Raw genomic sequence first — 13,200 nt, 5'->3', positions numbered from 1 at the left:
AGCTTATTCCTTGCTGCTGCTGGCTGAGAGAATTTTGGCTGTAATGCACGTGCAACTGCTCCTCGGGGCTGTTACAGAAAAGAACTGCTGAAAGTACAAAACACAAACAAGTTTTGCAGCATTAAATAGGGAGCTCTTCCTGAAAGCCACCCCCAGACAGCACTAACCTGGCTAGGTGTGGGCAGGGCTGGGCTGTCCTTGGAGAAAAGAGGCTAGTTACAGGTGAACCAGCAAGTTTCATCAATTTACAAACTCAGCCAGCACTGCAAAGCTGGGGCAGTGAGATGGGAAAACTAGGTCATACATACATTAGAGACGGGTAGGGATGCTGCAGCTACACTTTTCAAGGACATTGTGGTTTTTGCCCCACCATGCTTTCAGTGCACGAAACCAGTTACAAGACAGACTAATGGGACTGAAGCAGGGGCAGCTCTAACTTGAGTCCTTTCTTAAGAAACACAGCAATGAGGAGTTACTCCCCCCTGCCTTCGATTTGATGTATTGTATTTCCTACGTAAAGCTCACAGTCTCTTCATACGAGTTCCCAATAGACTAACGGAAGAGATAAGCTGTTCTGGGCTGAGGTGAGAAATATGTAGTTCTTCCTGGGGAGCACAGATCTGAATCATTCTTCTTGGCTGCCTGGAAGCTGGACCCCCTTCTGAAGCATCTGCTTTGCTCAGAGCACAGCCGGACAGGGCTCACCTCTCGAGTTCAAACAATTTTGAAAAAAACAAACCAAAAAACCCAACCACAACCCAGAAGCACCATCTCAGCCTTCCAAGTTCAAGCAGTGTATAGACTACTTACAGAACTCAGCTGAAATTGCTGTAGTGTTGCTTTCACATCTGAACACTCCTCTAGTAGTCTTTTTTGAAAGTGTTATCTGTAAGAAAAATAGGACAAATTATTTTGATTTTAAATTAAAATTTTGTTTTGCCCCCATTGTACACACAATCTGGCAATGGCCACACATTCAGGTTATGTTTGGGATCTTGGAAAGTGTCAAAAATAGCAAATTTGAAAGACATCCTTAAGTAAAACTCAATGTACCTAGAAGACTAACAGGAAGAGGCAATGGCATAGAGATAAGAAAACATGAGTGTGTTGTATCTTGAATGCAAAATACAGTTTGCCGCTGTTTAGCTAAAAATCAATTTCAAATTCCACTCACTCACTACTTTTAACACGTGGGAGCCTTCCTTCCACTTTCCCCTTCAAGGGAGTTCAATGGTGAGCTGGGGAAGTCACCCCAACCATCTGCATGTATTTCCTGATTGCCTCAGTGACTTCCCCATCTCACAGAACATCACATACTGCCACACTCAAGACAGGAAACATTCATCTCGGCAAAAGGCTTCGCAATGTCACACGACCGCAGCGCTGGCACCCTGGTGTGCTCCCGAGCCCCTGCAAGCAGCACAGTACAGCCTCGAAGGCTGGGCATGGATCTGAAAACTTCCCAGGCTGCTCCCAACAGGCCAATACAGACACAGAGTGACCAGCTTGCATTTCTAATACACTTACCCATACTATACCCATAATACCCATACTGGCTGGCCAGACAACCCCAAGTCATTGCTGAACTCATGTTTGCAAGATCACGACCTTACAGAAATTGCAAAATACAAACAGTAAAATGGCTAAGCTGACTAATCCCAAAGATGCAGCAGAAACTTAACTCCGGAACTACTGACAGGTTTGTACATTACAATTCTGTATTTTATAAAGCTATAAACACAGTCTAGTCTCTTTACTTTTTTTCCAGAATCCTTTTACTTTCCTACAAGAAAGCTTCTATTAGTCAAACAATTACTAAAATATTTTTTTCCAACAACTTTTCAGAAGATAGGACAGGTGGTTTGGTGATCTCACTGCAGGACTTTGTGTTCAACAAAACGTTAACCCAAGAAGGCACAAACAACTGTACCAGACCCAAGAGGGACAGGGAACTCTAGGCCCTGCTTGGCTTCCAGAAATCCAAAGCCGCTCATACAGTTTCATCCTCAAGCTGAGAAAACACATAGTTGGCCAGACCCAAGAAACATGGACAGAAGGTGGATCTGCGCAGGGAGGGCCCAGCGGCTGAGTAGCATGGTAGGAATCCCTTTCTAATCCCCCCAGTGCTGAGGCGTTCTAGATGGAAGGAGGGCTGTGGGACAAAGCCTTACAGCTTTAACTTACTCAGAACCCCTAGGGCAATGCTTTTCCCTCTGTGCATGTAATAGCTTGGTATTTAGAACAGTTACGCTTCAGTTAACCTCTGCAAAGTACCAAAATCCTTTTCCTGCCAGTGGTGGCTGCTGTTCCACACCGAAGGGGCTGCAAACACCTTTTCAGTCCAGTTTTTGCTCACCTGGCAGGTAGGTGCAAGCTTCTGCTGGGGGAGCTGGGCAGTCAGCTCAGCGCAGCAGACACCACCTGTGGGTTCAGAAGCAAAGTGTTGCAGTTACAGCTTAGTCTTGTCTTGGTGCAGGTCAGAAGGCTGCAGCGTGCAGGAGCACAATACAGCTCAAAAAAGAAGGCCAAGATTTTTTTCTGGAAAGCTAAATTACTTCTCAGTAAGCATTTCTCAGTTAGCATTTCTGGAACCTTTTCCAGAATGCTTTTGAAGTCTAGAAAATCATTCATAGCCATGCTTTCCTGGCAGGGACTAAAAAATGCCACCTCAAAACAGAAAGACCTTTTGTTGTAATTGCAAAGGCAGGAGGAAACCGCTGTGAAGCTGAATGCACCTGACGTACGTTATCATCAGGCAGGTGGATAGGCCTGGGACCATCAAGCAGTAACTAACTGGATTTTTAACGTGTTATTCCACTGCTTGGAACCTCTGGGGAAAAAAAGCCCCAACCAACCACCCACCAAAAAAGTGTCTTTTTTCTCTCTCTGAATACCCTCCTCAGTATTTTATTCACTGAAGTCTGAGGTGTGTAGCTGAAAACCGATGCCTGTCTTTTGTCCCAAGCTGACTGCAAGTCTGAGACCTAACATCCGCTATGAACACAAAAAGCAGATTTTTAACTAAAAACTATTTAGTTCATTTAAAAAATGGCAGTTGCCTGACAATGAGCATTGCAGGCACGTGCTAGAGGAAATGAATTCAAGTGAAAGAGATGAACTGGGGGGTGGTGGCAGGGGGATGATACCAAAAAATGAAGTCACAGCATCCCCCTGCCACACCCACCCAGCCACACTTGCTTAATCTTAGAGCCCCCCAGACCCCTGTGCTGCTGCTTACCGCTTCTTCAGAGGTTCCACCCCTCGGAGATCTGTTACAGCAAGCTCCAAGGCTGTCAGCCTGTCAGCCCCTCTGCCCGCAAGCAGTGCCGGACATGCCTGAGAACAGAAGATGACGTTAATTAATGACAGTACACACTGTGCTGGACAAAATTTTCTGCCATGCTAAATATGCTCTTTTTGTAACATCTGACAGAGCAGAAAGGATCAGGTATTTCACCAAAGTTTCCTTACCTGTTGTAACAGAACCGTACCCCAAAGTAATGTTACTGTTCAGTCCGATTCATTCCGAAACATTCCTGTTTTCCTTCCAGTTAACTAACAGTTATCAGCATCTATCAAACCACCAAGACCTACAAGCTTTTGGGAGAGCTCCCCACACCCAATCTGACAGAGTATTTTAAAGGAAAAATGTTCTAGTTACCTCAGGGAAGCCTTTCAGTCAACAAAATAACAGAACTGGAACTGCTGGTTCAAAAAAAAATAATAAATCCACATTTTAACAGGCTACAGGTACAAAGCAGTCAACACACAAGCTCCAACCAGTCACAACAGTAAAGGACAGTTTTCTTTTTTCCTTTTTTTTTTTTTTTTTTTTCTTTAAGGGGCAGGGGCATGGAAAAAATACAGCATACTAATGCAACAAAATGCAAAAAATACAAAAAAATAGAAAATAGAAAAAAATGTATTTACAAGTGATACATTACTATGATCAGAAAGCACAAAGACAATTGCTGCTATAATACATGCACTGGGTCAAGAAGGTACTACTAAAAACCTGCAAGGGAGCTATTTGTAGAAACATAAAAGAAAAACAAAACAAAACAAAACAAAAAAGATACCCCCACCCCCTCCCCCCTCAAACAAACAGGTTTGGGTTTGAACTTTTTTCTTCCCTAGTTTGCTACATTGATCAAAATCAAATATCCCCTAAAGTCCATGAGTACAATCGGTACAAATACTACACTTGGTTTGAAACTGCAGGTTCAGTTGTAGGAGGGGGGGAAAAAAACAGCAGCTCATTGTAGATCCATATACAAGAAAGCCATAGTAAACTGCTCTACATGCTAAAAATTACAGCAAGCCCCTGTCTGCTACATAGCATGATCTTAGCAGGTTTTCCTTTTTATTTATTCATATATATATCTATATGTGTGTATATATATATGTATAAAAATCGTGCCCTTTTTCACTGCAACATGACATCTGGGTGGAAATGTAACTTGTTACAACAAATTTTTATATGTATACTGCAAGAAGTCACTCAATGTCTGTGGATTTAATAAGTAACCTCACACCACAGGAAATATTTAATAAATCAAAAAAAACCAATATTGTGACAGAAGACCTTCTGTCTCAGTTCTTTTCGAAACCGAAGTCCAGCAGGAAACTGGTCCCAATGTCCATGAGAGGTTCTCTGAAGAAGCTTCAGTTTGCTTAACTGTTTTTTCTTTTAGTGTTCACAAGCTTTTGAACGACTTCAAGCCGTTTTCAGTTTCAAGTCTGTCTCTTCCTCTCTCAAAGGTAATAGTCTGGTACTAATCCATCTGAGTGAGGAAAAGAGGAAAGTGGCTGCAGCTGCACAAAGGGTCCCCAGTTCCACATCTGCAGGGAGATACGGAGTCACACACAGCTCCGGGATCTTAGCTTTCTTTTCTTTTCCTCCTTTTAATACGAAGTCCTTTCGTACAAGTCCCGTAATTGGTACCTTCCCAAGTACCAGCCAGTCCAGCTTTAGAAGACGACCAAGCCACAAGTTAAAGTGAAAAGGACCAAGGCAGAAGTTCAGGTCACTTTCTATCTGGTCCATCATACTTCCAGGAAACGGGAGCTGCTGGACTTGGAGTGGAAAGGCTCAGACCACATGCGACGTAGATCGCCCTAAGGCAGGAAAACAGTAGAAGGACCATGCCCTCAGAAACTTTAAAGTTCATTTAGAATTCAAATTTTAAAATGCATATCTACTTGGAAGCATGTCTTTAAAACTAAAACTTTAAATCTACTTTAAAACTAAAGTAGATTTAAAACTAAAATCTACTCTTCGCCTGTTTTGCAAATTACAATAAAACCAGTAAAAAATAAATCCTTTCCCTGTCAGGCCAGGCCATCTTATTTTGGTGGCAGATCTACCCAAAAGAGGTTTCTCACGGAAGAAAATATTCATGCAGGTGGAAAACCCTAGCCTTTCCACTCTGCAGAGCGTTAGATGTGCGTTTCAACAACAGCCCTGTAACAGGAAAGGCGAAATTTTAAAATGTTGGTTCAGAACAGGTGACTGGGAAGAGGTAAACAAGGATCTGCCTCTCTAATCTCTGTTCAACCTTTGTGCACGCATTTTTTCATGTCCAGCTGGGCGAGGACAAATTCACTTATTTAATTAAAACAGCATTTAATACTCCAGAATTTAGTTAGCTTATAATTTTTTTTAATTTATGTACATAAATTATCTTCTATTTCAGCAGGTCATTTCTCAGTTCCTCAGTCCTCCAGACTGAAGACTCACCCCAGCAGCAGCAGTACCTTAGCTCTGGGCCAGGGCTGTTAAGGACATGCATCATCCTCATGAGAACTGCTGCCCGGTGCAAGAACACTGAACCTGCTTCCAGCTGACCCCAGAGCTTCCTGCTGTGAGCACGTAATCCTGTCTTACCTTTAAATAGGCCATGGTGAGGAGCGGCAATAAAGTAAAAGGTACCAAATAGAGTAGGGCGGGCTGGGCTGCCCGGTGAATACGAGAAGCTACTGTTGCAGTTAATAGACCTGTAAGGAAAAAAACTGACTATAAATATCTTTAGGTTGCATATAGATGTTCTTATCATTCCATCCACACGTGGCTCCCTGCCCCACCATTTTAAGAGACGAGCTGTGGAAAAGTTACTTACCTGTGTTTCGCTTTTCCCAAATACAATTGAAACAAACCAAACAGTGAGAAATTATTCTATTTTAATATTGGGCTGTGTTGAGCCACTTGCTCCAGTTTTGAATTTCAAAGACTAAGCTAAGAATAACTCAAACAAAATGCACAAAAGGTGAAGGGGAGGGAGCTGAACGCACCACAGTGATGTGCTGCTCCAGTGCTGGTACCTCCTGAGACTGTCAGCCCGAGGCCCCTAGCGTGAGAAACGGGGCGCCGAGAGGAAGGAAGCATTGTACCCACCGGGAATGGTTTTCCTGGGTATGTGTCAAAAGAGAACATAGGGGGAAAGATGGGGGGCGCGGAGGAGGAAGGCTGCCGGTAGGAAATTATCTTTCCTTTTCATCCTCAGAAGGACTGCGAGAGGTCAGGATATGCACACACATGTCCTGACCTTAGGGAAAAATCTATTTTATGTTAGGAAGGAGAGTGATGGCTACATCAAATTATAAACAGCATTCCAGTTGTGACTATTTACCATTTTCTGTATGTATTAGAATGTCACAGGATCATAAGCATTAGCAGTAGAATGCAAAAATGCAGGAATTATCTAGATGAATTACCTAGATTTATTTTTGCACAGCACAATCCATCTAGAAACTCCCATATTTTTCCCATAACCCAGGCATGAGCTAGGACACCTACGCTAGTAATGCAAAGTATAAAAAGTTGCTAATAAAAATACACCGATATCTTTTCCATCCTCTAAATAAAACACAACATCTTAAAAAGCAGACTGTAGAAGGGTTTTTCTCCCTAGACCAAAACCCAAAGAGAAGATTAAAACAGAAACCAAGTGTTCTCTCAAAGCCTCTTTATGCCTGCTTCCATCATCTTTTAAACCTACTACAATAATCCAACTTCTGCTTGCTATGCAGCTATCCATATTAAACTAATTACTCACCTACAAAATATCCAATAAGTGTGCAGTGAAAGTAAGAGACCTTCTGCATACGTCCAGAGATGTTCCCTGGCCCGGGGGCACCACAGGAATCACTGTTGGCTTGCTTTTTGTAGTTATCGTAACGTAGAACGAAGCAGAGCAGAAGACCTGGCATCACAATATCTCCGATCCCCAGCATAGAGAAGTGGCTGCCTGTGGAACTAGAGAGCAACCAAAAATGGGTTCATGCCCAAAACACAAGGTGACAAGCTCTAGACTCCTCCACTTTGGTTTTGCGCTTTGTTTTGCACATCCCTTCTTTCTACTGGCAAACTCTTACATAGTAGAAGCTAAATGCTGGCTACTGAGGATTTGCTCCTCGGTGATTTCACCACCACCTCAGCACAGCTGTAAATGTAACCATTTTGACATAATGACATGTTGCTCTAAACCAGTTTATTTCTACCAGTAGTGTTTAAGCTGCTTTTGCTCTTAACTCAACTCAGTGAAACAGATCCATCGACTCAGTATTTCAGCCATGTCTCCTCTAAGCATTGATGGGAGGTACCAGTTGACCGTTTTATTGAACTGTTTGATTAACATCGATAGACACTGCACCCTCATTCCCATGTGCACAGATCGCCTCTAATACAAGGCAATAAGTCAACTTATGGACTTCTCAGATCTTTGGCCTCAGACAAAACACACAGAAAACTATAGTCTCACCAGATTCCCAAAAAGAGCCAGCTGTTAAGTAGACCAAGAATTAAAATTGCCCATTATCTTAAAACCGAGATACGTGTCAAGAAAATGAAGTCAAATTAAGTTATCACAAAGTTGACAGAATGAATAATTTTGGTTTTATCATTGCAGACAATCAACTCCTAACCCCTGTAATTTCAGCATCCCAACATCTAAAGAAACAAGAAGAGAGTAAATACACCAACATGAACTGCTGCATAACTGCTGACGCACTGGAGCTTACTGTCCCATCAGGCCTATGCAGATCTGGTTAAAAGTCTGAGACATCAAGGAACCCCCACAGCAGAGGTGTGAAATAATCTCCAACATGACACTCACCCGGTAAGGCACCCTTGCTTAGATCAGTTTCTAACTCCCTTCCCCATCGCTTGCAATTACACAGTAATCGAGACTACTGTGATGGCACAAACCTCAGGTCTTTTGCTTTTAAGCATTAGGTCATAAATCCTACAATAGCAGTCATTAAACTGTAGAACTCACACATATGTCGAAAAGCAAATCCTGTTCTGAACGGGCCACCTGTTAACCTAATTAGGATTATTTCTGCACGCCGTGAGTCAGCAAAGAGTCCAACCCTCACTACTCATTATGTACCTTTTTATCAGGAAAAGGGAGTGACTAACGAGGGAACTAAGTTGGTATTTTCCAGTATAATTAGTGGTACTACCCAGTACAGGAAGGGAAGATTTTTCTTATATAGTACAGTAAAAGAACTGCTGATTTTACCTTGGAAATACAAGTTTACCAGGCAGCGACAGACGGGGAACATCTCTACCCACATTTGGTCCCAGGTGAAGTTTCCGGGATAAAACATCAAGGGGGTTATCTGCTGGTTGTGTGGCCACTTTCACCATAACATTGCTGTTAAAGATGTAGGCAGAAAAAAAGACCTGTGGAGCAAGGAAACCATCAGAAATTACAGACTGCAATTATATACTCAAAGCTGCATGTGTTTTTTGCTTTGCTTATTCAAGAAAAGAAAGGATATTGTCTAAAATTTCCATATACGCATGTTGTATATATATGGTGATAAAAAGCAAAATGTATTTCAAAAATTCAGATAAAGTTTTTTACATTATTAATCCTCAAGAATAACTGGAATATACTTTCTGATACCAAGATATCGATGGGTATCTTGAGATCCTTTGGGAAAGGATCTGTCTGGACCACAATAGGTGGTCTAGGACTACAAAGGCAGGTAACAGGATACTGAAAATACGAGAAAGCTTGAAAGCAGAGAAGAGGTGAGTGAGTGCTCACTCATAAACGGAATGATGCAACACTTGTTTCAAACAGGCTCTTACGCTACAGCTCATCACACTGGGAAACAGACTGGCTGCCAGGGCTGTCAGAAAGCACTTCCCTGGATCAGTGCTCAGTGTCACACAAAAGTAAAACAAAATCCTTTCAGTATTACAAAATATATTCTGTCAGGTTTCTTGTAAAAGCACAGGAAGATTTTATGCCAACCTCAGTGGCTATAAATCAGTCTGCATTCCTATCTTGTGGATTTTGCTGCTCATCAGATGTTGGCATGTGTGTACTGTGCAAGCATGGATAAGGCTTTGTGTTTACTTGGAAATGCTTGTTCTGATCCTCAGCCAGGCTTTCAAAATCTGAGGTCCAATTTCTTTTTTTAAATAATATGCCAAAGTTGAAATATTCTAATCATGTTTCTGCTTTTGTCAACTCATTAGCAAGGAAATCATTCGGTATCCTGCTGCAGACTTTAATGCCTCAGAATGAAGCAATGAAGCTGATCTTCTGGCTTTGCCAGATTTCAGCAACTTCATACTAGTACAATTCATGTAAAAATGGCCCAAGGCCAATTACAGATCCAAAGGATAAAAACAGTTTTAGCAAAACCAAACAAAACACTTACCCAAAATACATCATAAATTAATAACCCAGAGAGTAGCAAGCAGGAAACCTTCAGGCTCGGCAGCCGAACAAAGGCTATCATTGCAACACACAGGCCCATAGCCAGAGCTACAAAATGCAAGCACACAATTAGTTCATTAAAAATAGCAAAACAAACAGAAAACCCATCAACCCCAAGCCAATACCTCCCCCACAAAAAACACTCCAAAGGAGCCCCTGTTCACACCTATGCAGCACATGCACTAGATTACTCTCTATTGTTTCCAGATAGTGAAATTCTTCTTATCAGAGTAAATAAAAATCAAAACACATTTGGTAGCCAACTACAAACATGTCCCCATGGAAGCAGAAATCCCTCTGCAGGCACAACTGCCCATTCCACTCAACTTCCACCAGCCGCCACAAAGAAATGCTTTCATGTCTTGTGCCCTAGACTCTCTCTCTCCCCCCCCTGTAAAACACTGACTACCCAGTTAAAAACAGAAGCAACAAAACCACCTTGAACTCTTCGTACCCCAAACACAAACCTCTACTTTTACACTATTAGGAGGTTTTTCTAGTAAATGTATAAAATAAATAAAATCCTTGACTCTTAATTATGAAGTAGCATGGTTATGTGACATGTTAGAACAAGATACGACAAAAGCCTACTCAAACCTATCTTCTGTTTGGGCAAGATTGTGTAAGACTGCCCGAACACTAACTGTGAAATATTCGCACTTAGATCTACAGGGATTTCCCAATGACAAAACTCGATGTGAAGGCCTATCTACCAACGGGGAAAAAAAACATCGGCAAGTCTTTTCCTAACCCCTCTCTCAAGGGTGAGTTTTCAGCCAAATCAACAAGCTGAACAACATGCTGCAGCTCAGATGTTAGTTTTGTTCCAAGGGGAATTTTGTCAGGGTAGAAAACTAGAAACATTACACAAAAAAAATAATTCCCAGTTTTCACATTTGTGCGATTTCCTGCTTCTTTAAGCCTAGCCTTACCTACCGAAGGTACTCAACTGACAATTGAATATTTTTCAACTGGTTACAAGCAAATCCCTAAAGAGATACTTAAAATACAAAAACTAAAACTTAAAAAGCAAATCAACTTTCATCTATTTACAAGGAATGGAGCCCTGTTAGGACCAGATTACACTCAACTGTGCAGACATTTGTAAACAAAATGTATTTATTTGTCTAACATGACACAGAATTTGTAAAGAGGTGCGAACCTATTCTGACCAAATGAAACCACAGAGAAAAACTGATCCATTACGTACGTGCCCACCAACATGACAACTTGACTCTGCCAAAATGTACAAGCTAACCTTTGGAGTCTGATGCTGTAATTATGTAACTGTGAAACCACCTTATGCTTGTATTTCACCTGAAAGATGTGGAGTTCTTCCATCAAAACACCGAGGACATGTCCATATGTATTCAAGGGAAAAAAGTGCCACCAAACGCCTGCTGGCGTGGCTGCCCGCAGTGCCCAGAGGCTGCAGCCCAGCGGGGACTTTGCCAAACCCACCTTCTCTTTTCAGAACTGACAAGCTTAGCACAACACCAAGTGTCAGCGCTGCCAATTTTAACAAAGTAATGGGATTACTCAGATAAAAATGTACCCTAAATCATGCTGCATAACTGTAGCTACAAAATGTAAGCAAATTATTGAGGTTTTTAGAATTTGACACAGCAAAGCAGCGAGAACGAGATCTGTGCTCAGTAATTCAATATAGCCTTCAGTTACAGACTTCCTCTGGCAAAAGAGCAAATACAAGGGAACAGTCTGTCTTAAATCAGAAAGGCTTCTCTAAAGCCAATGTTAATAATAGCTCAAGCAAGCCTATATTTAGGAGAGGATTTCCAGGTTATAATTAACTAGAAGTGGAAATATTTTAACCAGCGTGAAGTGTTTTCTATTGTACGCACACCCCATTTCTCCATCACAGAAATGAATGCAGGCACACGTGCAAGACTCTTTCATCAAACTAAGCCAATACTGGGTAGAAAAGCAGATGGAAAAAAGTCCTTTAGATGACAGTGAAATGCACATGCTCATAATTATGCGGTTTTGCAACTGCTTTAAGAAATATTGGTGAATTTAAAAAAACAGAAGAGAAGCAAGAATGCCCGAGAGCAAGTACAAGTAATATAGGCCAAAGTGCAGTCAAACCACCAACAGGCTTCTCTAAACAGAAGCCAGCTTTCTTTTCGAATAAAAAAGTCCAGAAATCATATGAGAAACAAAGTCATCCATCTCCAAGCTCATGGATGGTGATGGCAAACTATGTAAAACAGATCTTCATTGGAATATGCTCTAGACCGGGGGGGGCGGATACGAAAAAGGGGCTACCGTGAGAGTGTGGAAAAGAGGGAGCATGCAAAAAAAGAGCGTGCACATGAGTGTGAAGGGGAGAGAGAGGAGAGAGAAGAGCCACACAAATAGTACCTCTGGGTTGGAAGTGCTGGGCAATGGATTAATGAAGCTGAGTAAGAAAGAGCTCACTGAAAGGGTTAACCTTCAATTAACACAAAGAATTAACTTTGGAGTCCCTGCAAGCACACTCATGGAATAAGGACGTTCTGAGGATTAACAATACTCTTGCATACGTGATTCGACTCTCTGGATACAGCGTATTTTTCAGCTTTACGGCACTACTGCACCCAGAACAGAGGAAACCACCAAGATGCTGGTGGTGTGGTGACTGCTTTACAAAGCGTTATGCAAGCTGGCAAGGCTTAAACTTCCCCCACAGGCCACCACCTGACCTCTGAAAGAAACAGGTACAGAATTTCTGATCTAATCGTGTTCCTCTAAAACTCTCAAAGTGTATTTTAAAGAGCGCGAATAAGAACACATGTCATGCAGCAGCCCTCTACCCACCTGCTGCAGCAGTGAAGGTCTGCAGCAGTTCCTGGGGTATCCATGACCCTTCAAGTTCACTTTGTAGCTACAGACAGACCCTGCATACATCTGTCGTTCCCCTTGTACATCTCCAGCTATGTCCACTATTTAGGAAAGCTTTTAACCAGGTTTTACCAGGGGACAAGGACCATCCTTGATGATTCTGTCATCAAAGAATCTGCTCAGAAATCAGCATTTCAAGACTTATAAATGTAATTCATCACAGGCCAGAACAAACCCCTGGAGATAATACCTGCTCGTTCTACCCAGTGAGGTGTCCCCAACTTTAGGAACAGTTCAACCAACTGTACCATGCAGACGAGGGAACTGTGGTATTTGAGCAATGAAGACTGTTCTGGCAGGAACTGCCATACCTCGGTTTTGTAAGGGCTGGAAATTACTATGAAGTATTTCCCCACCATTTTACTCGGCTCTAAAGTAGAAATACTCTCTCATAAAGAGAGAAACAACTGCACAACCACAAACCACACACACAAAAAATGAAATGTGCTGTTAAGAAGAAACACCTGCCCCACTTCTCCCTCTCATTGCCCGGCCCAGGCAACGTGAAGCACGTTCACAACATCTGTTTCATTTTCTGCCGACAGTGAAACAGAAGATCATC

General features: G+C 42.1%; 2 protein-coding genes across 15 annotated transcripts in view; one reads left to right on the top strand and one right to left on the bottom strand.

Annotated features, from left to right (window-relative positions):
- Nucleotides 1-13,200, top strand: part of RNF10 (ring finger protein 10) — a 202,062-nt gene that overhangs the window by 117,955 nt on the left and 70,907 nt on the right. The window lies entirely within an intron of this gene.
- The window catches only part of SPPL3 (signal peptide peptidase like 3), an 86,782-nt gene continuing 77,486 nt past the window's right edge, over nt 3,905-13,200 (bottom strand). For all 14 annotated transcript variants that reach the window (XM_055795843.1, XM_055795845.1, XM_055795842.1 and 11 more), the window contains 5 exons: nt 9,679-9,785; nt 8,523-8,686; nt 7,056-7,255; nt 5,888-5,997; nt 3,905-5,118 (listed from right to left, as the gene is read on the bottom strand). In XM_055795843.1, coding sequence (XP_055651818.1) covers nt 5,047-5,118; nt 5,888-5,997; nt 7,056-7,255; nt 8,523-8,686; nt 9,679-9,785 — 653 coding nt within the window. In that variant the 3' untranslated portion in view covers nt 3,905-5,046. The remainder of the gene's footprint in view (nt 5,119-5,887; nt 5,998-7,055; nt 7,256-8,522; nt 8,687-9,678; nt 9,786-13,200) is intronic.

The sequence above is a fragment of the Falco peregrinus genome, chromosome 2 (assembly GCF_023634155.1).
Source record: "Falco peregrinus isolate bFalPer1 chromosome 2, bFalPer1.pri, whole genome shotgun sequence".
NCBI classification, from domain to species: Eukaryota; Metazoa; Chordata; class Aves; order Falconiformes; family Falconidae; genus Falco; species Falco peregrinus.
This window is presented reverse-complemented; position numbering and strand designations above follow the sequence as displayed.